Raw genomic sequence first — 22133 nt, 5'->3', positions numbered from 1 at the left:
AACACGAAGTATATGGATATATTTCATTATACATATAATGTTTTATTAAAAATATTATGTGTATTATACATTTGTCACACTGTGTGAAAGTGTACATTCTGTCTGGGGAACTCCCAGCTGTTCAAATGTGTTGTGAACAGTGTTGTTGGAGCACAAAACAACGCAGCGGCCACATGTTTATTTTCTTGCTCCAGCACCTCTCATCCACTAGTGGGTAAAGGTAAAGACAAATGCTGAATAATTAAATTCCAGAAGCAGAAACATACAAGCTAAATAAAAAAAAACAAAAAAACAACAGTCAATATAGAGCTTACTCTGTTTAATTTAAGGATCAAAAATATGACAATATACCATACAAGATTTTGATTGAATCATTAATTCTTGTGTAGAAGTTAAAAATACAGTATTTGAGGAAATGTTCTCTTTCTGGTGGTGGGTCTTTTCATCATTTGCATGGTTCTACAAAAAGGAAACTAATTAACAGCCCTAACACCTAATACAAATAAATAAAGAAATAAGGTCGAGTCCATTTAATTGAAATGAAAATCTGTCTGAAAAGCCTTTATGTATCTGAAACAAATTAAAAAATCATATCCATAAAAACGGCATTTTAATTATGTTTAAAGCCTTCTGATTAAATACTATCTATTTGAATTAGAAATATACTTGGTCGTATTTGCCTACTAGCGAGTTTAAGCCCTATCTATACGAATGAAGCCCTATCTGTAAGAAACAGTAGTGTGTGTGTGTGTATATATATATATATATACACACACACACACACACTACTGTATATTTTAATTATACATATATATGCAGGTTTTAGGTTTTACTGTCAAAGATGACTTGATGGTTTTGGGAACTACCTGGGCTCTGCCTGGGAACTACCCACTTTCAAAGCTGTTTGTTCAAGCATTTGTTTAACTTGGACCACTATTAGGAATTCTAAAGTGATGCAATAGCAAGTCGGTAATTTATCATCAGCTCTTGCTGTGGTCTTTTATTTTCCTGCAATCCTGTTTCAGCCTCTTTTCTGTCTACGTGGCTTTTGTTCTGTGGTGGATGCAAAGTAGAAATTTAAGAGGACCTGCTAACAAAAGATTTTTCAAATTTTCTTTGACAATTTAAAAACATGCTGTATTCCCTCTCTCGTATAGAGGCTAGAGACATTTTCTAGGCTAATATTTACCAGTGGTTACTTTCTTTTTCTTAATGCCAGTTGCTGCGTTCATGTTTTGAACTAATGAATAAACACTGCTGAACCAATTATAGTTCTTAAGCAGAAAAAACACTTACTCTGTAGCAGGAGATTAGAAAATATCTTTAAAAAGCCCTCTAACTCCTGCAATGTGTACTTGCAGGAGAAATAGTGCATACTACCTAGGACAATTACTAGGACCATATAAAAAAAATTGGGGAGTCCAAAAGCACCTAATGACACTGTTGCTGATGGCTGCAATAGGCCCATCTTGACTCTACCATCTGAGATCAAATAACTACTGTAACCAGCCACACAATAAAAGAATGGTAATATAGTTCTGCTTTAGCTTAAATATATTTAAATTTTATCTGATTAATTTCAAGAAGGATTGATGGAAGTGAATGTTATATTCTAATTTATAAACTTAAACGTGGAAAAATATGCAGATTGGTGTGACTGCCAGCACTAGATGTTGATGTTTTGAATGAAATATATTTTCAAGGATTCAAAAAAGAACTTTGAATTTAGTGATTAATTAATAAAAAGAATGAAGGACAGGAGCTTCTTAACTAGATCTACTGGTGTGTCTTTCAGCTTTGGGATGCCTAGTATGTTCATATTTGCTTTAAATCAAAATCTGGGCCTCAGTCACAAAAGGGAACGATGATGCATCTGATCCCACAGGTCATCATAGATTTTAGCACCCCATTTATATCAACATTACTCTGGACAATAATGTCCAGATTTAATAACTTCTTAAACTGTTTTATACTTCTTTGTTTTGTTTGTTTAAACTATTGTTCAGCTATAACCAATGTCTAACACAACACTTCAGTTTATGCTGTTGTATGTCAAATATGTCTCCAAAATAAAATAAAAGAAAGACCATAAAATAACTCTGCACAGCTTCTGCAGCTGAATTCCAGTTTTACTGCCAGATCACTGCATACATAAATATATCTCTGCATCTCGGAGATTTTCTCTCCTCACAAATGTCTGGCTGCCCTGGAGCAGACTCAGTTTTGCTACCTTCACGGGCTTAACCTCAGTGCTGACCTTCTGGATTTAGAGCTGTAAACATACTCCTCGAGGACCTGTCACTTTTTTGTTACCATTTTAGAAAACATGAGACACTTAGTGCTCCAAACACAGAGGAGAGGGGAATATCTAAAGCAATTATCTCGGCCATACTTCAACACGCTGGTTTAAAGTTGTTGAAACAAGAAAGGCCCTCTCAATTTTAAAGAATGGATGAGAGGTATTGTGAAAGCCTCAGATTAGTTTCTGTTTATCTTAATTGTCATTTTCTTTTCTGGCAGCATGAATGAGGTAAAGAAGAAGCTGTTTGAGGGTTTTTTTTCTTAAATTACAGTAATTTTGTTCTAGCATGGATCTTCTGGATCTGCTGGACCTAACACTGTCTGTGCTATGAGGACAGAATTCTAAATGACATTAAGATAATACGATAATGTTTAATATTTTAGTGGTTTCTTTAATGACTTTCAAATAAGTGCATTTTTCCTGAATCCACAGAATCCTGATCATAGGTTGTGCACTATGAATGGATATGCATTAATTAGACAGCCTGCTGTATAAAGGTGTGTGCAGTATTCTCACAGGCATCTATGCTTGTCCCAACAAAGTGAGGACTCAGAAGCAATGCCAGCGTTTCCGGTGTAAATAACAGTGGCAGTTTTTTTTTTTTTAAAGATATTTTTCTCACTTGTTCCTCTCCCCCTCCAGCCCTCTCTCTGTGTCATCCCGTTTCTGGGTTTCCCTCTCCGAGTTGGCGATACATTGATATATCTTGGCAGTGGGTGTGGGGGCTTTTACTGCCTCAGTCTTATGCCCCGTGGTGCCTCGTCATATCTCATGGTAGTTGTGTTTTCCTCCTCATTCGTCTCCCTCTGCCTCCCACCCAGCCTGCGAGGCTCTTTCTTCCTCTCCTTTCTCGCGCCTCGTGAAAGACTTTGCTTTTAATTAGAATTGAACTGTCAGCACAAAGCCCCTCTGACTCCCTTTACTTCACCTCTGACCCTCTCGTGTTCACTTGTGTTCACAATCTGCTTTTCACATTCCTCCCTAATTGTGTCCCGGCATATCTAAATCAGCTGTTTCACTCTGCCCAGTTTCTTTATGTCATGTTTTTCTTCCACTGTCCTCCATTCATCCTGTCTATCTCATAAACATCCTGCTTCCCCTGTCTCTTTTCTCTCCTTCTTGTACTATCAAGGCCTTAAAAATACCTGCGTTGACCCAGCTTTCTGCCCCCCAAACCCCCCCACCCCCGACCTCTTCCTGATTTCACCCTCTCTCACATTCTCCCCATCCCTTCTTGCAAGTCCTGTCAGTGTCTCATGGTGTTCTTGCCAAACTTGTCGCCAAGTTGCTGGATGAGCAGAGCCAGCTCGCCTGCGGCCTGGGACTTCTCCTCCAGGAGTTCATAGCGGAGGCTGGAAATGTCTTGCTTGATCTCCTTCAGCTCGCCTACAACATAGTCACACACGGACACAGGTACAAAAGAAGAGCTGAGGTATGGCACAGCAATTAGGGCACATTAGTATGAATGAACAAAGACATGCATGCAGGTAGGCAGTTACCTACGGGATCACACAAAAAGTGTTGATGCATGTGAGCAATGACATCATTTTACACTGAAGTACACACAGTATAGTCTAAAACGCAGTAACGCATACCTCTTGTCCCTCACGTACAGTGCATTTAGAAAATGTTAAAACCTTTTCAAAGCTTCAGTTTCATCTAAAAAGTTATTCAGCTCTTTTTTTATTACTTCAGTAAACACACAATACTCCATGGTGACAAAGCCATTTTTTCAATTTAATAAAACTAAGAGGTGAATATTAAATTTTGAATTTTTTAGGACCTTAAAATGTTGCTGCAACCAAAACGAAGACAGTCGCACCTAATTCACCTGAAATAATTAGTACATAAGGTCTCACAGTCAAAGTGAAAACCAACCCACTATGTTCACAGAACTGTCTGCACAATCATCACAAAAGCCTGTCTAAAGTAACAATTGGGGGAGGATCCAGAAATTTTCTGCAGCATTCAAAGTGTTCATTGTTCTCTAATGGAGAAAAGTTTAAAACGTATGAACAGTCTCTTTAGATCCGGCCACTTAGCCAAACAGAGTAATCAGAGATGAAAGGATGCCGATGCAACATGTAACCAGAAATCAGGTGATCACTATTAATGAGTTCCAGAGCTCCTTTGTAAAGATGGGATAACTTTACAAGACATATTCAATGCAGTAGCCACCAATTAGGCTTTTGTGGTAGAGTGGCCAGACAGAAGCCATTCCTCACTAAAAGGTACACAGCAGCCCGTGGGGAGTTTGCCAAAAGGCACCTGGATGTCTTTCTGACCATGCAAAGCAAACTCCTCTGGTCTAATGACAGGATGATTAAACTACTGGCTGAAATTCCCAGTGGAGTGTGTATAGAAAACCAGGCACTGAGTGTTACCTCATTAATACCATCCCTACAGCCAAAGATGATGGGGGAGCATCATACTGTGAGGATGTTTTACTTCAACAAAGACTTAGGAGTTTAGAGATACCTGAAAGTGGCTCCCCCATCCAACCTTGTTGGAAATTTTCCAAAAATAATGGTATGCCAACCTTGTGCAAACCTCTCCACACTCCGAATACTTATGTTAAAAGCATATTTCAGCCTTTTATTTTTTAATTTACAAACACACACACACACACACACACACACACACACACACAAGCATTTTTACTCTGTCATTTTAAAGTGTTACAACTCCATTTATATTTTTTAAATGAACTGAACCCATCTATTTTTTATACAAACCAATATGCAGAAAAGTTTAAAGTGTCTGAAAACTTTCCGAACACAGTGTTCCTTAAGCACATAATGACACAATGAAAGTGGGCTTTAATGAAGAGGGAATTTTTACCTTCATTAACTTCATCACTCTCTCTGTCCACTTGAGCCTTAAGCACATACCGCTTAATCAGGCGCTTCATGATCTTCTATGAGAAAGAGAAGAAAAAGAAGATTAGACAAAGAGGACGTGTCAAGGGGATGTGACGACGGATGCTATATTTACCCAGTAAACTTCTCTGATTGCATATTTCGAAACTCATCCATGCTTGTGTGTAAACATAAGCACAAAGCTGTAAGGACAGTGAGTGAGTACTGTGCCTTTGAGATAGTAAGTGAGACACTGAGAATAAATCTGTGGCCAACAGGGATCTGCTGCAACTGTTTCCAAGCTTCAAGCAGTCAATTTCTGCATGTAGGGACTGTGAACATGGGTCAATACTGGTCACCCCACATGTAACATACATGCACACCACACCAACTGACATCTCACTTTTGTGTGTGGGTGTGTGTAGTGTAGTCTAGTAAAAACACACAAAATAGGAGGCTTAAGACAAAAGTGGAGTCAGCCTATCAAGGAAGCTAGATTTCCCTCAGGGGAGAGGTGAAGAACAGTCTAAGGTGGAAAGCATCTTTTCCCTTCTCAGTGTTATACTTTGAGCTCATTTACTGAGTGCCTACCTTCGATCTCTTTCAAACAGCTCATTAGAGGAATTTTCAGCCTTACCCTGTTGCTCTCTTCTCTTTTTACCTCTTCCTTTCAGTCAGTGCCCTTCCATTGAAACTTGAGAGATTTCTTCCTCTCCACCATCTCTACCTTATCTTTGTGTCTCCCTCACACCTTCTTTCTTCTTTCTTTTGTGTCAGAATTTCCTCATTGCTTCCCTCTCCTTTCTCCTTCACTGTCATCACCCTGCAGCGAACCTCACTCTCGCTATAGTTCTACACCCATCTAATACTATTCTCTTACATATTCGTTATGTTCTCTCTTTGTCTCCCATTTGATTCCTTTCTTGCCTCCATCAAATTTTTAAGTCTTGTCTCATCATCACTCCACACATCCTGTGCTCTCTGTATCCAGTTCGGTCTCCATCTTACCTGGTATCTGGTGGGGTGTTTTCTAGCTTTTCTTTGGGTGAACTCTTCTCCAGGCCGTGGATAAGACTTGAAGCGTTCATCCTACAAGAGCAAGAAACAGATAGAAGAAGTCGAGTGTTAATGTCATATTTTAGGTTCTATGGATCATGCCAGACGGAAGCATTTGAAAAGGGTGTTAACGGAGGCATCATAGTGGCAAGACAGCAATAAAAGAAAGGCTAGGGCTTAGTGTTTATTAATATCTGCAGTTGAGACGTTTTAAAAGAGAAGGCAAAGAGAGTTGACTGCATACCCTTGCCAGAAAGAGTCTTTATTAACTCACTCCTAAGTGCCTTTCATGTCTACGACCTTGCTTTGTAGCATGTGTGTCACTTCAACACTGCAGTGTAAAAAAATAAAGGGTTTAAACTGAAGTGCGAACACACGCAACAAGCTGGTCTACAGTAAAAGCAGGAAACATCAAAAAGACCAAATGCTCAAAAGGAGACTAAGTTTAGCAATAAACAGATGAATAATAAACAATATTCCTCTATCCTAGAACTTCCGACAAGGCTTCAAGTTATGAAGCATCCGATCACAGTGGATTCCAATAATCTTTTTTCTCCAAGAACAGATGAAATGTTTAACTGTAAAAAGACAACCTAAATTGTCTGAATAAAAATAAGACCATGCAAATAACTACTGTAACTTAATAAAAATTGATTCCCTTTAAAATGAAACCAGAAGAACCCCTTAGCTAATGTTCATTATGAGAGGGCATTTATCAAGATGAAAAGGTTGATATTTCAGTTGTCAGTTTGAGCTCTCAGTGACTTGTGAACTGGAGGAACAGCACATACAGCATTTTTGTGTGCTATTGTGAGGCAAATAAATATATTTTTAATCTATTTTTTATCATTTCTTTATTGTACCATACACCCAGACAGCTACTATTGTTTCAGACTCCGTGAGTGTGAGAAACACATATCTTATGCAGAGGTTTTCCAAAGGCCAACTGACAAAGCTGAAATCTCTTTGGTGTGTTTTCTGTGATCTAGTCCCCATGCAGTAACCTGCTTTGTGGTTTTTTGCTGCCTCCAGCTACCTCATATTGAAATTAATTATCCCTACTGCTGTGAAAGGCAGTTAACCAAAGAGCACAAGAACGAACATGAACACCACCACAAAACAAACACTTACCGAATGAACGCAAGTACACACTATTTATGAGCATATGCTTTTTGAAACTAAAGTGATTAGCTTCACGTTTCTTAAACAGCAGACGAAACACGCACCATCCACTACGAAGATACAGACACAGAAAGAGCAGGCTGCCTTTTCCTAATCTCAGCTGACATTTTCCAACACTGTACTGTGGACTGGTGCAAGCTTGTGTATCGATCGCTTGCTGCACTTCCTTGGCTCGGCTGTGAAACTGTCAGAAAACTTTAGGCGCTCACAGAAGCACCAGGGCGTAACCCATCTTGTCCTGCCTGAGCATTTGAGCAGACGCGGGTAAAGCTAATGGCCTGCCTAATAGCCTAGCTGAGGTGCTGAGGTGAGCCATTTGAGCTTAGGGATCAGGCAGCAGAAATGCCTGCAGAAAACACCAGCACCAAGACTGATTGCGCATTAAATGGTCTATAATATTTTTGTCACACGAGGCATTTTTGTCATTGCAGTGATTTTTATTTAGAAGCACAAATCGTATGAGGGACAAAGTGTGAAACTGAACTAGATTTAATTTCTAGACTTGCAGTGGGAATATCCTACATTTCCTCAGCCATTCCTGGGTTGCCTGTGCGCATTCTCCAATTACAGTTGCTGAAGATTCAGTATTTGATGATCATTATACAAATAACTGACCCATATGGGCAACTCCACTGAGGATTGTGGTGGGTGTAATCAGTGTTTATTGCCCCTTCACTGATTTTTAGCAGTTTAACTACTTCCATGTAGGAAAATAACAATTATGCTTTAGCCAGGAAGGATCCTCTCAGCAGAAAAAATATGGATGGAGAAAGCACTGCATTTGTAGCAGTAAAAACTAAATTTAGTGCTAGAAACCAAACCAAACCAAAACTTGACTATAGTTGTCTGGCAATGAAATGTTTTGTTAAAAAAGCTGAAACAAGGTGCTTAGAAAATGTATCACTAACAATCAGTTTAAAAGAAATAGTCTATTATTAAATGGCTTTGGCAGCTAGGTTTGGAAAATCATTAATTAGCCACGAATCAAAATGTCATAAGCAGTTCGCCAAACATGTGTAAAATAATAAAATATAGTAAAAACACCTTGGCCTGGGAGTTGAGCATGCCCATCTCCAACTCATTATGGTGATGGCCGTTGGCCTTGCAGAGGCGAATCAGACAGGACTTGATCCTTAGCACCAAGTAGTAGAAGGACTTAGGGCTGGGAACGAGGTTAAAGGGGGCGGGTAAGGTGCGGCCCTCATCAAAGTAGGAGAGCCAAAGCTTAGCTCGAGCAAACTTCCACTCCACATCGGCATCCTCCTGCAGAGGCAGACAGAAAGAAGCAAAGGGTGTATCTGGTGATAGATGAAGACTACATGAAGAATCAATAAATGAACTTGCTGTACTGTAGCTTTTTAAAATACAATCAATGCGGACAATGAAGTCCACACACTGAAAGCTGTTAAAATACAGGTTATCGCACTAAACTTGATGTTTACTGAACAGGTACATCTTGAAAATTTTTAATGTTATCAAGGTTTTTTGTAATTTAATTCAAAAATACAATTTTTCAGCATAAAATGAAATATTTCAAGTATTTTTGCTTTAACTTTGATCATTATGGCTTAGAGCTTTTTTTGTAATGTGTTCAAATGAAATATTTTAGATGGAAATATATACCAAGCATATTTTTGTTAAAGATTATTTGATAAATAAAGCTTTGATTTCATATATTCCAGTTGCATTTCACTCAAAATGATTGCTTAATGTTTATTGAGGGTGAAGAATAATTTTTTAGCTTAAATATCTCAGGTAAGAAAGTAAGTGTTCATTTTTAGAACAAGCGTGACAAAAATCAGAAATGTAAAAATTATTTTAAAACCTTTTTGTTTTATCTGGGATACTCATTTTATTATGCGGTTGATGTTTTTGCTTATTGCCACTGTATTGATCTCTTTGTTTTTTTAAGTAATGGTGCAATTCTCCTGCAGGCACAATCAGACACTCATACAAATGAACCTTATTGACTTGTTTACAATATCACACCCTTTTTCTATTGATCAAATATCCTGTTTTTGTACCTCTATCTCCTGGTAAGAGCTGTTGATCATGGCAATGAGCATGTTGAGAAGAACTACCACCATAGTGACATTATAGACTCCGTACAGCACGTAGCCGATGTTCTCTATGAACTTATGGTCATACTTCAGCACCACCGAAATCACTTCAGACAGCCCGAAGATTGACCAGAAGAGAGTCTTGAAACTCTCCTCTACCCTGCAGGAACAGAGAGAGATGTTGTAGCAGTCAGGAAATCAGCACATGCCAGTGACTACACACACAAAAGCTCAATGCGTTACCAGCTAATTGCTGTTTCAGTCACACACATGCAAACACATGAAATGCATTTTAATGTTGTGGGATTTATGAGGTGGCACTGATGAAATACCTGGTGAGTCATGTCCAATTTGAACACATTGCTACCCCATTTAGATCTCTCTCACACACAAACACACACAAACACAATTACTTATAAATACACCCATATGGCACTGTACCACACAAAGCAACACATCGAAAAAGCAGGGAAAGGTTCAGCTCCACAGTTTGAGAGATCGGTTTATAAATCTCTATTCATTAAATTCTCAGCCTAGTCCTTCGTCGACCTTTATTCAAAATAGAAACGTTGCTGCACTTAATAGAAAAAAAAATTTGATTTAAGAAGAATGTGCATGTGATCCTTTCGGGGGTGTCAAGGTTATATCTAGAAAGAAAACATTTAAACTCAAATGCATTCAACATTTTTAGGAATAATGGAAGTGAAATAAGTTTTGCACATTAAATGTCATACTGAATTATACTTCTCACTCTTGTGGTTGACGTATATGTATAATTCTTAACTCCACTTGACTCTACCTCTGACATTTAAGTACGATAACTGAAGCATGGCTAATGTTTCATTTAAAGCGTACAGTGCTTTGCTGTTTCTACTGAAATCCACACTCAAACTCTCAGTTCTGCCTGGAGGATCATTCTCTCACACTGACCCAGTATGTGTTTGAGGGCCAGAGGGGTGAGAAAGGAAAACAAGGTAAAAAGAAAAAAAAGCACAAAGCTGTGAGATCTCTGAACATTGACATTCATGAACATGTCTGCTGTTAAATATTCCACGAGTGGTATGCATGGGCTTGAGATGGCAGAGGGGGGCTCAGTGGGGAGGAGGGAGACGCCTGGTTGGATTGCTGGAGGGGTTGGTGGTGGGAGGAGGCTGTGGAATAGAAGATCTGTAGGTTCCTGGTTGAGAGCTATGGGTGCCATCCAAATTATCTTCTTTCAAAGAGACAGTGTTTCATTGGCACACAGAAAGGTAGGTGATGGCACCTGCTGGTGGCAAACAAGACACTCACATGCATACCGAGATAGAAGCAGACAGAAACACACACAGACAGACTTTTTCCTCCTCTCTATCACACACGTAAAAAACAGACTCCTTTGGGTACCGCAGGAATAATCTTTCAAGAAGAAAGCCAAACATACTCTTTAACCTTCAACACCAGATCAGTGAATTTGTCTGTGTGCTCTATCTCTTAAACTCAGATATAAGATATCTAAGAATATCTTCTATCATTGCTCTCCATACTTACTTGAAAGTACACAGCTTCCAGAAAACTTTAACCAGTGCGCAAAAATAACCTGAAAACCATTCTGGAATTACTTAAATACTACGAGAAACTGTTACAGTCTCATTGTTGCATCATGTTTTGCGTCGATCAACCTTGCACATTGTTGCTGCTGATCAGAAATGCTCCTTTTTAATGAATCGTTTTATCATGCTGGCCTCTAAATACTGGCATGCAGTCACTATTGTTTTGTGCTGTTCTGATGATAGCTGAATAGTGTATATATGAGCAGCTAACCGCATGGCAACAGCTTAACGCATTTAGACATGTAGACATGGTCAAGATGACATATTTAGGTTCAAACTGGGCATGAGAATGATGGGAAGAAAGGTGATTTAAGTGACTTTGAATGTGGCATGGTTATTGGTGTCTGAATGGCTGCTGTGAGTATTTCAGAAACTGCTGATCTACTGTGATTTTTCCACAAAACCATCTCTAGGCTTTACTATGAATGATCCAAAAAAGAGTAAATATCCAGTGAGCAGTAGTTCTTTGGGTTAAAATGCTTTGTTGATGTCAGAGGTTGGAGGAGAATCACCAGACTGCTTCGACCTGATAGGAAGGTAACAATAACTCAGATAACCACTCTGCATACCAAGGTATGCAGAAGAGTGTCTCTGAACCCACAACACGTCAAACCTTGAATCAGACCACACCACCTGCTACTCTTGACAGCTAAGAACAAAAAATTTTGGCCAAGAGTGTACCCAGGGTTAACCCCTTCCTATTTATTTTATATATCAACAGTCTGACTCAGTGTTATAAATGCTCATTTTCACTGTCATGCCGATGTCATAGCCATGTACCGATCTTGTGATGTATGCATCTGTTTATCATGGAGCACTGAGATTCATCCCAAACCCTAAAGCTACAGTTTGCTAACAATTTTCTGTGTTATTGTTATGGCTCATTTATTTAACATTATACCCTTTTCAGTAAGTTGCATGAGGCACTTTAGAGTTGTCATGATTCAAGCAAATGGAACTTTTAACAGGTTCAGGAGCATATCACTATGCATCAAGTTAGTAATTTCCTCTGTGCACTCAATGTAAATATACACATCAGGAACAACGTGGAAGCATGCAAATACCTGCCCCCATCTCATCAGGATACTTAATAAGTACTTGGAAAAATGTGCACTGTACAGAGGGGTACAAATTACTGGCATAAGCATCAACATATTGCAGTGCCATCAATGACTGAAGGTGTATGTAAAGAGAAACACATTCAAAAGCATTTATAGCAGTTCTTAGGTGGTTTTCTTCTTTGTGTTGTCATGATAGAGGCCCCAGGCATCAGACAGGCAATTGCTCTGAGGGGAAGGCTCTTTTCAACAGTATCATCTCCTCACTCACTATTCACGTCACACACATCCAGAAGCCAATCGTGCAATCAGGAGAAGAGAGGAAGGTGATTTTGGTAGACTTCCCTTGAAAACCTGTTATTTTGATCCTTCTCTGTTTCAATAATGTCTTGTCACTTACCTTAAGCCTCTCTTTCAAGATTAAAAAAAACACACACACACACACAAAAACTTTCCTGTCTTTGAAATTTGAAACAAAACAAAAAGGAGGACAATTATCTTCTCTCAATCATATTGTATCCCAATTATCTTTGAAATCAAATTATTCTTCCAATTATTCTTCCAGGTCTCCTTTCTGGCTCTGTGAAATGTTCACTCGATTTAGATTTTCATGTCCCTAAAATTCAAGTACAGATAATGATGAAGGGCATTGTTCCAGCTAACATTGAGGCCCCATTATACCAGACATTCACAGGAACACACACAATTAAAATCTAGCACTCATTACACAGCAGACTATTTATATTCCATGTTCATCTGTTCGCCTAGGCAGATTGTGAGTTTAATATAACATCCAAAAATGTGGGTGATATTTACAAGTGGGCAGCGTCAGTGAAAGTGAACCCCTTCTTGTCATGTCAACTATGTAAAAATATAAGGCTACATACATGCCCCTCACTTCTATCAACCCTTATGTGAATTGAATGTGGAGTCGCATGTAGAGTATTTAAGCGAGCGGCATTTCTTCTTTTATACTGGATTATATTGATGCATGGGCAGCCAGTGTCGCTGTGCATCCTCATTTGTTTTGCTTGCTTTGTTTTCAGCTTATTTAATTCACTCAAATCTGTGTGAGATGCCTCTCAGGGAGAAAGTGCAATTATGGAAAATTTTAATGTATCCTTGGAGATCAACGGGACTGATAAATTTGAATTTGTGTTTCGCTAATGTCAGCTAAGGTTCCGGTCATGTGTGTATTATTTAATACCCTGTTACGGAGATGGATGAGATGCTTGGTGCTCTGGATAATGGAACATTTTTTAGCAACCTAAGAATCAGATTATTTCATTTCAAACCAGTGTGCCTGTATGTGTGTGTGTGTGCGTGTGTGTTTTACAACAGGGTTGTACAATAGGCAGTGAATCAGCAGGGACAGTCGGCATCTGGAAACGGCTATGAATTGTGTGTTATTATCTGTTATTAAGAGTGGCAGCTCCCTGTAGGCTGCATGCAGCATGACGACTACACCACACATGTACAGACACTCACACACAACAGTGTTTCCATCACGCCAACACTCTTCTCTGACTTGTATCCATCACTTTAAAAGACATTACATTAACATTTAACCTCATTCATATCCTGGAGAGGTGCTCTAACCTTAAATTAAGTCTTCAATCTAAAACTTTGTTATCGGGAGTTTTTGTCCCCAGAAAGACGCTCATTCGCCGCAGTGTGTCCGTGTAATCAGATTTATGTCCCCACAACATCAGCAGTGCAAGTACACACACACACACACTCACACACACACACACACGGTTAACCCTGTAAGACACTGACAGAAAAGAACTGAATCTCTCTCTTTCTCTCTCCCTCCTTACCACACTCATGCTGCATACAGCCTGGCGTGTGCCTGGGTATGTGTGTGGGAGACTGGTGAGTCACCTCGGCTCTGCAGGAGCAGCCCCAAACCCAATCACCAGCAGGCCCAAATCAACCTCTCCGCCCCAGAGACATGCTCTCAGTCTCTCTCTCTGTCTCTCTTGCTTTATGCTTGGAACTCTCGTTGTCTTTGCTCCTCCTCTCCTGCTATCATCTTTGTCTCTTGTTTGGCTGCTCTATCACTCTCCCCTATTTTCTCATTATATTGCCATTGCCATTGCTTTTATATCTTTCTCCACATCGCCCTCTCTCCCTCCCACTCGCTATTTCCATCTTTCATCCCTACAGCTTTTAGCTATTTCTGTCACTCAATCTATTCTTTTGATGTATATGTTTCTTTTTTCAATATTTTTCTCCTCATGTATTTCTCCTCGTTGTTTAATCTGCAGCAATACTTTCACTGTCCAAATGAATAAATGTAAATGTAGCCAACTGTTCCCCTTTCTGTGTCTCTGAATCTGTCTGACTCTCTCTCTCCGTCTGTCTGCCCTTCAGTCATTAGTAAGATATTAAATTCTCCTTCCCAATCACCACTCCTCTCCTCTCCTCAGTTCTCCTCTCCTTTCCTCTCCTTAGTTCTCCTCTCTTCTCCTCTCTTGTTCTGCAAACATATAAATACTCGGACAAATACAGATTAAACATCTTTAAATAGAAAATTCTGTTTAACTTTCTACCTATTATACCAAAAGAGCTGTCACCATGGTGACAAAAGGGTGGGGCACTTTCCACCTTGGGTTTTAATGACTGAATGAATGCCACTCCCAAGAGATTCCCGCATGTGTGTGCGTATGTTTATTGTTGTTTCTGATACACAAACAAAAAAGCAGTGGGAAACAAATGCATGGGGAAGTGAACGAAAACTAATTTGTGTGTCTGTTTATGAGTGTGTTCACACTGGTGTGACAGACAGTGAGATACAAAATGAGGCAGAAAGTGAGCAACGCAAAACAGGGATGTGCTGGTGTGTATCTTCAGGCAAGCTGTGAGAGAAATCTTATTAAGCGGGGAATACAAAACCACAAGATGAGCAATTAAGAGGCTTTTGCTAGTGAATCAAGCACAACATCAACTTTTTTAATTTGCCTGTTCCCTCACTGTCTGTCTGTTTTTCTGCCTCTGTGTCAGTGTGCGGTTTATACTATTTCATAAGCATTGGCATTGTTTGGTTATGAAAATGTGTGATATCAGTTACGTTCTTTCTTTGCACTTTTCATTTACCAGTAAAAATGTGAACTGGTCGTTTGTTAATTCTTTCCCTGGAGCTGCAATTATCTCGTCATAGCTTAGCAAACAAGGCAAGCTTTGAGTTTCTCCACATGTTAGAGAAGTGTGTATTAGACAAAGGTCTAAGAGAAAGAATTATATTTATTATGATCACAACTCTAGCAAATTAATTACCTTCATAAGAAAAAACACCCTGCCATTTTTGTTGGTCAGTACTTTCTTTGTTTTTGTTTAAGTAGCATAGTCAGTGTGGACATTTGTATATATTAAAATATGTTTCTTGTTGAGGAAGAAGAGAACCCCCCAGCACAACAAAAGCTACAGAATGAAGATGGAGACCAATACAACTGCCGCGATAGCACCTACACAACTCACTGATCAAAAAATCTGTATTGTACTAATAATAGTACCAATGTTAAATCCTATTGTAACATTAGGACACTACTCAGCAACCATTCCAGCATTTTAGTCTGTGTTTTCTAAATAAAATATAATGATAATATTTTAACTAAACAACCTGAATTAAAATTATTTTAAAATCAAGGAGTTTACGTCCAATTTTCTGTTCAAATTCAATTGAATATTTTTTATAATGCACCAAATCACAACATCAGTCACCTAAAAGCACTTTATATAGTAAGGTATAGACCCTACAAGTACAAGTATGTGGGATAATCCTTTTGGTTGTGTTGTTTTAAATTAGGGGTTTAAAATTCATAACAAAAAATCAAGTATTTGCTGGTATTGATATAGGCCATTACATTTCTGCTATCATTACATCCTTTGTTTACAGGCAATGTAAAACAAAACCACAACTAACTCATCGCCCACATGCAGACATGCACTGCAGGCGAATTACAGACTAGATAACATTTGTGTATCTGCCCTGCTCTTTACGGGATTTACAGATGTTTACCAGAACTGCAAAGGTTAACATCAAACCCTTAACAAAAACTTATTGAAAAGTTTCTTTTTTTTCAAGCTGTTTAGCACAATGTATTAAACGCGACCATCATATGTGAACTTAAGATCCTATTTACAGCACATTTGTTTAAAAACTTCAGTTGGACACTTTAAAAAAAATCAGCCTGAAACATCACCATTCAAAAGGGCTTCGTCTTTAAAAATCAATAGCAAATGTCTGGAAATTATACTGGAGAGTTAGCCTAATGAAATGTAGTGTTTCCATCATCATATGCAGTGTGATCCGCCTGAGCAGAGCTTCTTAGCGTAGCTAAAATTAAATGAATTTCATTGCAAACAATTATTGTCAGACATCAAAATTTCAGATGGACTAAATCTCACCAGAGGGAAATTGAATGCTTGACATAATTTGTCATGATAATGGAAGAAGTTACTGAAAAACACTGAATACTGCCAGAAAGTCTAAAGCATTGCCACTGACATTTCAAATCCCTTACTGGTCACAGCACATGAATGAATTCTTTCTCTGTTACTTTTGTGCCTCTCTTTTTTCTGTCGGGCTCGCCTTAATTATAATTGTGTCTCCCCTTCTTATTTTGACATTCAGATGTGCTTGACTGGTAAAGGCTGAACATGACACATCTGCCTTGCCTTCAGAGCTAATAAATTCTCCCTTTTGCTCTCACTTTGACTCTGACTTCTCTCACACAACCTCTTATCTTCTATACACACATCCCCTTTCTTCCACAAAGATCCCTCTCTCCTCTCTACCCCTCCACTCCCGTACATCACCTCAGACCTTCTTTCATGGTTCCTTTGTTTTTTCCTCTTCCTCTCCAAAAACCCCCCCAGTCTGCACTTTGTTTTCAAACTCCTGCCTGCATCTTCGGGCATGTAAATCTAAGTGCTATTTTTTACTCTCCTCTTTGGCCTGATTCTCATCACTGCCGGTTCTTCTCTGTTCACGCTGCATTATACCTTATGCATTATCACTTTATATACACGTTTAGTCTCAGATGCCTCTCATCTTGTATTTATGTATGGCATTACAAATGAAATACACACTCTTATAAAAGCAACTTCAATATGGTGACATGTTTTTAAAGGTCATTACGGTATATAAAATTTAAGTGAATTGGCAATAATGATCAAATGCTGAAAAAAAATATCAGGTAACAGGATTTATTTCACAGTACTTGTATTCTGATTTCTTCCCACCTTGTCAAACGATAATGCTGAGTCTCTGCTAAGCCTGTGTGGTTGCTCAGTCTGCATGACCTTCTCTCATTCTCTCCTGTTCTCTCTCTCCCTTCTTCTTCTTCCTCCTTTGTCTATGTATTCTGGCTGGTCTCCCGCGTTTTGCCTGAACAAAGAGCCAAGCCAAAAACACCCTCCTCTGCATCGTTCCCTATGGTTCTCTTCTCATCCCTGATCCCCGCCATCTTCCTCTGTCCTCCTCTTCTACATTCACTTACTTTGTTGCACTGCTGTTAGCCGTCCCTGTGATTCTGCTACATTTATTCCACTGTTTTACTTCACCATCGGTATACTGTAATCGACATTTTGATTTTGATTTTCAAGGTCCTTGACATACCGCTATGTCTTTCTGTTTTAGTCTTCCCGTAAGATTTAATCCCATCTCCATCCATCTCATTTTATTCAGCTTTTACCTTCCCTGCCCTTCTCGCCTCTGTTTTCCTCCATCTCTGTGCGGTGTTGTCATGCATGACTGACTGGAAAATAGAGACAGGTCCAGGGCTCCATCACCACTGCCCAAATCAAAAGTGTGTGTGTGTGTGTAAACTGATTTGTACATAAATGTTTGCATGTCTGTATAAGCACCTAGTATGTAAACACAAACACAGCAAGGATGTGTGTGTGTGTGTGTGTGTGTTACAGTGTATTTGCACTTGTGAAAAAATAACTGTGTGGGCACTTAACAAAGAGCTTTTTGTTTTTTTTAAACGTGTGAGTCAGAAGTGTCTTCACACCTCAGGAGATCGAGTCGGGGTGTGGCTATTACAGCTCAGTCCCCATTAAGCCTTATCAAGCTGTGTGTTTATGTGTATATGCGAGTCAGTTTTTGCTCTAGTGTCACTGAGTATATATGTGTGAGGAAAAACGATATCCTCAGCTTCACTCCTCTCTCATATGCTGCTTCTTCCTTTCACATCCCTCCCACTGCGCCCCAGCTTGAGTGGTACACCTTTTGCCGCAGAGACTAGCAGAGTACTTAAATTACATTTTCGTTGTAATGACTAACACAATTTTACAATTTAAATGAGCAGTTTTATACTTTTTCAAATAAGAAATCTGTTACTGTTAATATTTGCCCCCATTGTCTCTTTTGTAGCAGACAGTGCCATATAGGCAGAAGATATCCAATTTTGCTCTTGTGTCAGCGCACATGTGTACTTCAGCCAGTGATATGGGACAGATAAAAGCATTTATGTAGTTGAAGTATTAGCTTCATTTTAGAGTTTCTGAGTGGAAACTTTACAGTGAAATGTAAATTATGTCGAGGTGATAAGTATCTGCCAGCTGAGAGAGCTGAAAGAGAACCATTGCTAATTTTTAAGAAGCACCAGTAAACTAAGCACAGCTTCACAACACAAGTGGAGAGGCCCATTGAGTATAACAGCTACCTTTTAGAAAGCTAATGCTGTTACTTTGAGGGCAATTGAGATCCTTGACACTCATCACGTGGTGGAGAAGATGCTGCGATTGTCAACTCGCCATTTAGTAGTGTAGAGTTACAGAAGAGAAGATTTTTGCCAAAGATCTCTTAATAATATGAACATAAATTAAGTGTGTCCTAAATGCTCAGATGCCCTCAGAAATTCATTTACCAGCCACTGTGTTTAGGTACACCTGCTAAGCTGCTCATTAATGCAAATGTCTATCAGCCACATGGCAGCAACTCAATCCATTTAGGCATGTAGACAAGATCAGGACAATCTGCTGAAGTTCAAACCAAGCATCTAAAAGGGGAAGAAAGGTGACTTTTAATCTGACTATTTCAGAAACTGCTGATCTACTGGGACTTTTCCTGCACAACCATTTCTATCGTTTACAGAATGGTCTGAAAAAGAAATATCCAGTGGGTGACAGTTCTCTTGGCATCCTTGTTGATGCTAGAGGTCAGAGGAGGATGGAAAGACTGCTTCGAGCTGATAAGATGATAACTCAAATAACTACTTATTACAACCAAGATATGCACAAGAGCATTGAGTGCACAGCATGTTGAATCTTGAAGCAGATGGGGTACATAAGCAGAACACATTGGATGCCACTTCTGCCAGCTAAAACAGGAAACTGAGGCTACAATTTGCACTGACTCAATAAAATTCAACAACAGAAGATTGGAAAAATGTTGCCTGGTTGCAAGGATCCTGGACGCATGGAATCTGGCTTTATGAACAATTCAGGCTGGCAGTGGTAACGATGCGGGGGCTTTTTTTGGCATACTCTGGGCCCTTAGTACAGTTTAAGAATTTAAATACCACATCCCACCTGAGCATTGTTGCTAATCATGTCCATCCATTAAAAAAAAAAAATTACTTTTTAAAAATTCTGTTTTTTCGTTATTCTGTTTCTTTTCGCTCCGGGACCATGTGTACATAATTTCGTTCTACCTCATGTAAACATGTGATGCGAATGACAATAAAGCTCCTAGAATCCTTGAATGAGCTCAATATACTGAAATGGCTCTTTTAGACAGTGTCACCTGACTTCAGTCTAATGAGAGATTCACGTTCTCAAAGTACAGTCGCCAAATCTGCAGCAACTATGTAATGCTATCATGTCAATATGTTACAAAATCTGTGAGGAATGTTTCCAGCACCTTGTTGAATCTGTGCCATGAAGAAATAAGGCAGTTCTGAAGCAAAACAGGGCTCAACCCCTAAAAACAAGCTGTACATAAGAAGTGGCCGGTGACTGTATTTCTAAAAATGTCACGAGTCTTGGGTTCTGTTCATTTGGGTTTTGGATTTTTGATTAATATAGTCTTATTTGTGATTCCTATTTTGATACCTTTATTCTGTCAGATTGTGTGCTTATTTCTTGTGATAAAACTGAGTCTTTGATTCCTGATTTTACTGTATGGTTATTCTAATGATGGCTGTTTTGGTTCATGTTTTGGTTCTCGTCTTGATCTTTATTAGTAGTAAATTTGGTGGCTCCCATTGTCTTCTCTCTCTGTTAGTGGCTCTTTTTCCTGTCTCTATTACCATGCTTAGAGTGGGGTTTTTAGTTATTTCCTGTTTTACTTTGAAGGTCGGTTTTCTTTCATGCCTTGCATTAGTTTTAGTCCCTCCTTTGTTTTCACCCGTGCCTCGCCCCACTCATGTTTCTTGTTTCAAATCAGCCCTTGTTGTATAAATAGCCCCATCTTCCCCTTTAGTCTTTGTCAAAGTGTCTGCGTGCACTCCCTTGTGTGCTGCTAAGAGGTGTTCCTTTTAACGCCCTTTTTACACCCTTGCATTTTTTGGATCTTTGTTTATTTAGGGCTTATAAGCGATTGAAGGTTGCTTTTGTTTAAGCGATTTCACCTCCTGCATTTGGGTCCATACCACTGACATGATCATTATAGATATTAGATAACATGTGGGGAGTATAGGACACAAGACACTCGTTTTGTTTGTGTTCTTAAAATGTTTCCCACACCTATTGGTCGTATGCTGATCATATGCTATTCCCTGCAAAGTTTTGAGTTACTTTTAGGTGGTCATACTAGAATCAAGCTACTGTTAATCCATGACGATGCTTAGTGTGTGAGCACTAAGCAACACCTGCCCTTTTGCACAAGTGTGCAATGGTGGCTTCCTGACAAATACATTGCCTGGGCATGCCTTCACAGCTGTCAGAAACATGACAGGAAGGGGAGAGAACAAGGAGAATGGTAAAGAAGAAATGGAAAAACAAATCTTTCATTTTATGATCCCAAATTGTTTGTAGTTTTGGTTGGTAAAAACAGAAAAAAGTCCAAAAAAAGGTTATGAATTTAGTTAAACTACCCACAAGCTGCTGCAAACAGCAAGTTCTCTGCTGGATGGTAAGGAACAAAAGAGATGGATGGGGTAGTGTCTTTTGAAGGGAGAGAAAGGCATAGAAAATACATAATGCACAGATAGATGGCATATATATATATAAATAATAATAATAATAACAAAAACAAATAGTGTCTCTCTGCACAGTTCAGTCCTGGCATTGCTCTGACAAGTGCTCTTTGGACTAGGTGAGAATGTGAGACTGACCTCTGGTGGCTGAACTGACAACAACAGAATTTAAGATTTTTGTCATGTGAAAAGCATCTTTATACAGCTCCCCCAGTCGGAGTATGCAATCAAGAGTCCAGAATTCATGGACAACCTCCCCCCTGCTCCCTTCCACCCACCCAAATGCAGCCAGAGGTTGATAAAATGAGTAGAAGTTGAGAGATTTTTTTTTTTTTAAATCAGCCTTGATGTTGATCTCTAAAGCAGAGGAGTGAAATGATAAGAGGACAATGGACAGAGCTGGATCACACACTCGCAAAGGAAATGACTGTGTAATGGTGATGATAAGGCACTTTCATCTACAGGTCCTAGGGTCTTTTTTTGTACTTGTTCCTGGGTTTTTGAGAAGTCTTCATTATGTCGGCCTGTCGGGTTGTGGCCATCTTTCGCCATTTCAACTCCATTAGACTCTGGTTCTACAGGTGAAATCGCCTTTCTGTCAGCTAACTCGTTGCTCTGTCTGCCTGCTCATCACGTTGCCTGAATCTCTGGCTCCATGCATGCAGCCAAGCAGAACTCACAGCCTTATGAGACCCTATGCTGAGGCTCAGCAGAAGGCTTACTGTTTATGCACAGCATAGAAGTGTAAAGTGAGTCAGCATGGAGAGGCAGAGCCCGCACACTAGAAGTCTGATCACACACCTTTGATGATCAGGGATTCTATCTAAGGTAAGGCATTTAAGGCAAATGCTCAGTGGGCCATAAAGTTGGTAATTACTC

At 39.3% G+C, this 22133-nt stretch overlaps 1 protein-coding gene across 1 annotated transcript in view; it reads right to left on the bottom strand.

Annotated features, from left to right (window-relative positions):
- Positions 1 to 304: 304 nt before the first annotated feature.
- Positions 305 to 22133, bottom strand: part of trpc7b (transient receptor potential cation channel, subfamily C, member 7b) — a 57279-nt gene continuing 35450 nt past the window's right edge. The window contains exons 8-12 of the mRNA XM_003444682.5: positions 9423 to 9618; positions 8443 to 8661; positions 6169 to 6249; positions 5144 to 5219; positions 305 to 3688 (exon numbers count right to left, since the gene is read on the bottom strand). Of these exons, the coding sequence (XP_003444730.1) occupies positions 3549 to 3688; positions 5144 to 5219; positions 6169 to 6249; positions 8443 to 8661; positions 9423 to 9618 (712 nt within the window). The 3' untranslated portion in view covers positions 305 to 3548. The remainder of the gene's footprint in view (positions 3689 to 5143; positions 5220 to 6168; positions 6250 to 8442; positions 8662 to 9422; positions 9619 to 22133) is intronic.

Source organism: Oreochromis niloticus, linkage group LG2, assembly GCF_001858045.2.
Source record: "Oreochromis niloticus isolate F11D_XX linkage group LG2, O_niloticus_UMD_NMBU, whole genome shotgun sequence".
Taxonomy (NCBI): domain Eukaryota; kingdom Metazoa; phylum Chordata; class Actinopteri; order Cichliformes; family Cichlidae; genus Oreochromis; species Oreochromis niloticus.
The sequence above is the reverse complement of the archived record's forward strand: the minus strand, read 5'-3'. Positions and strand labels throughout refer to the sequence as shown.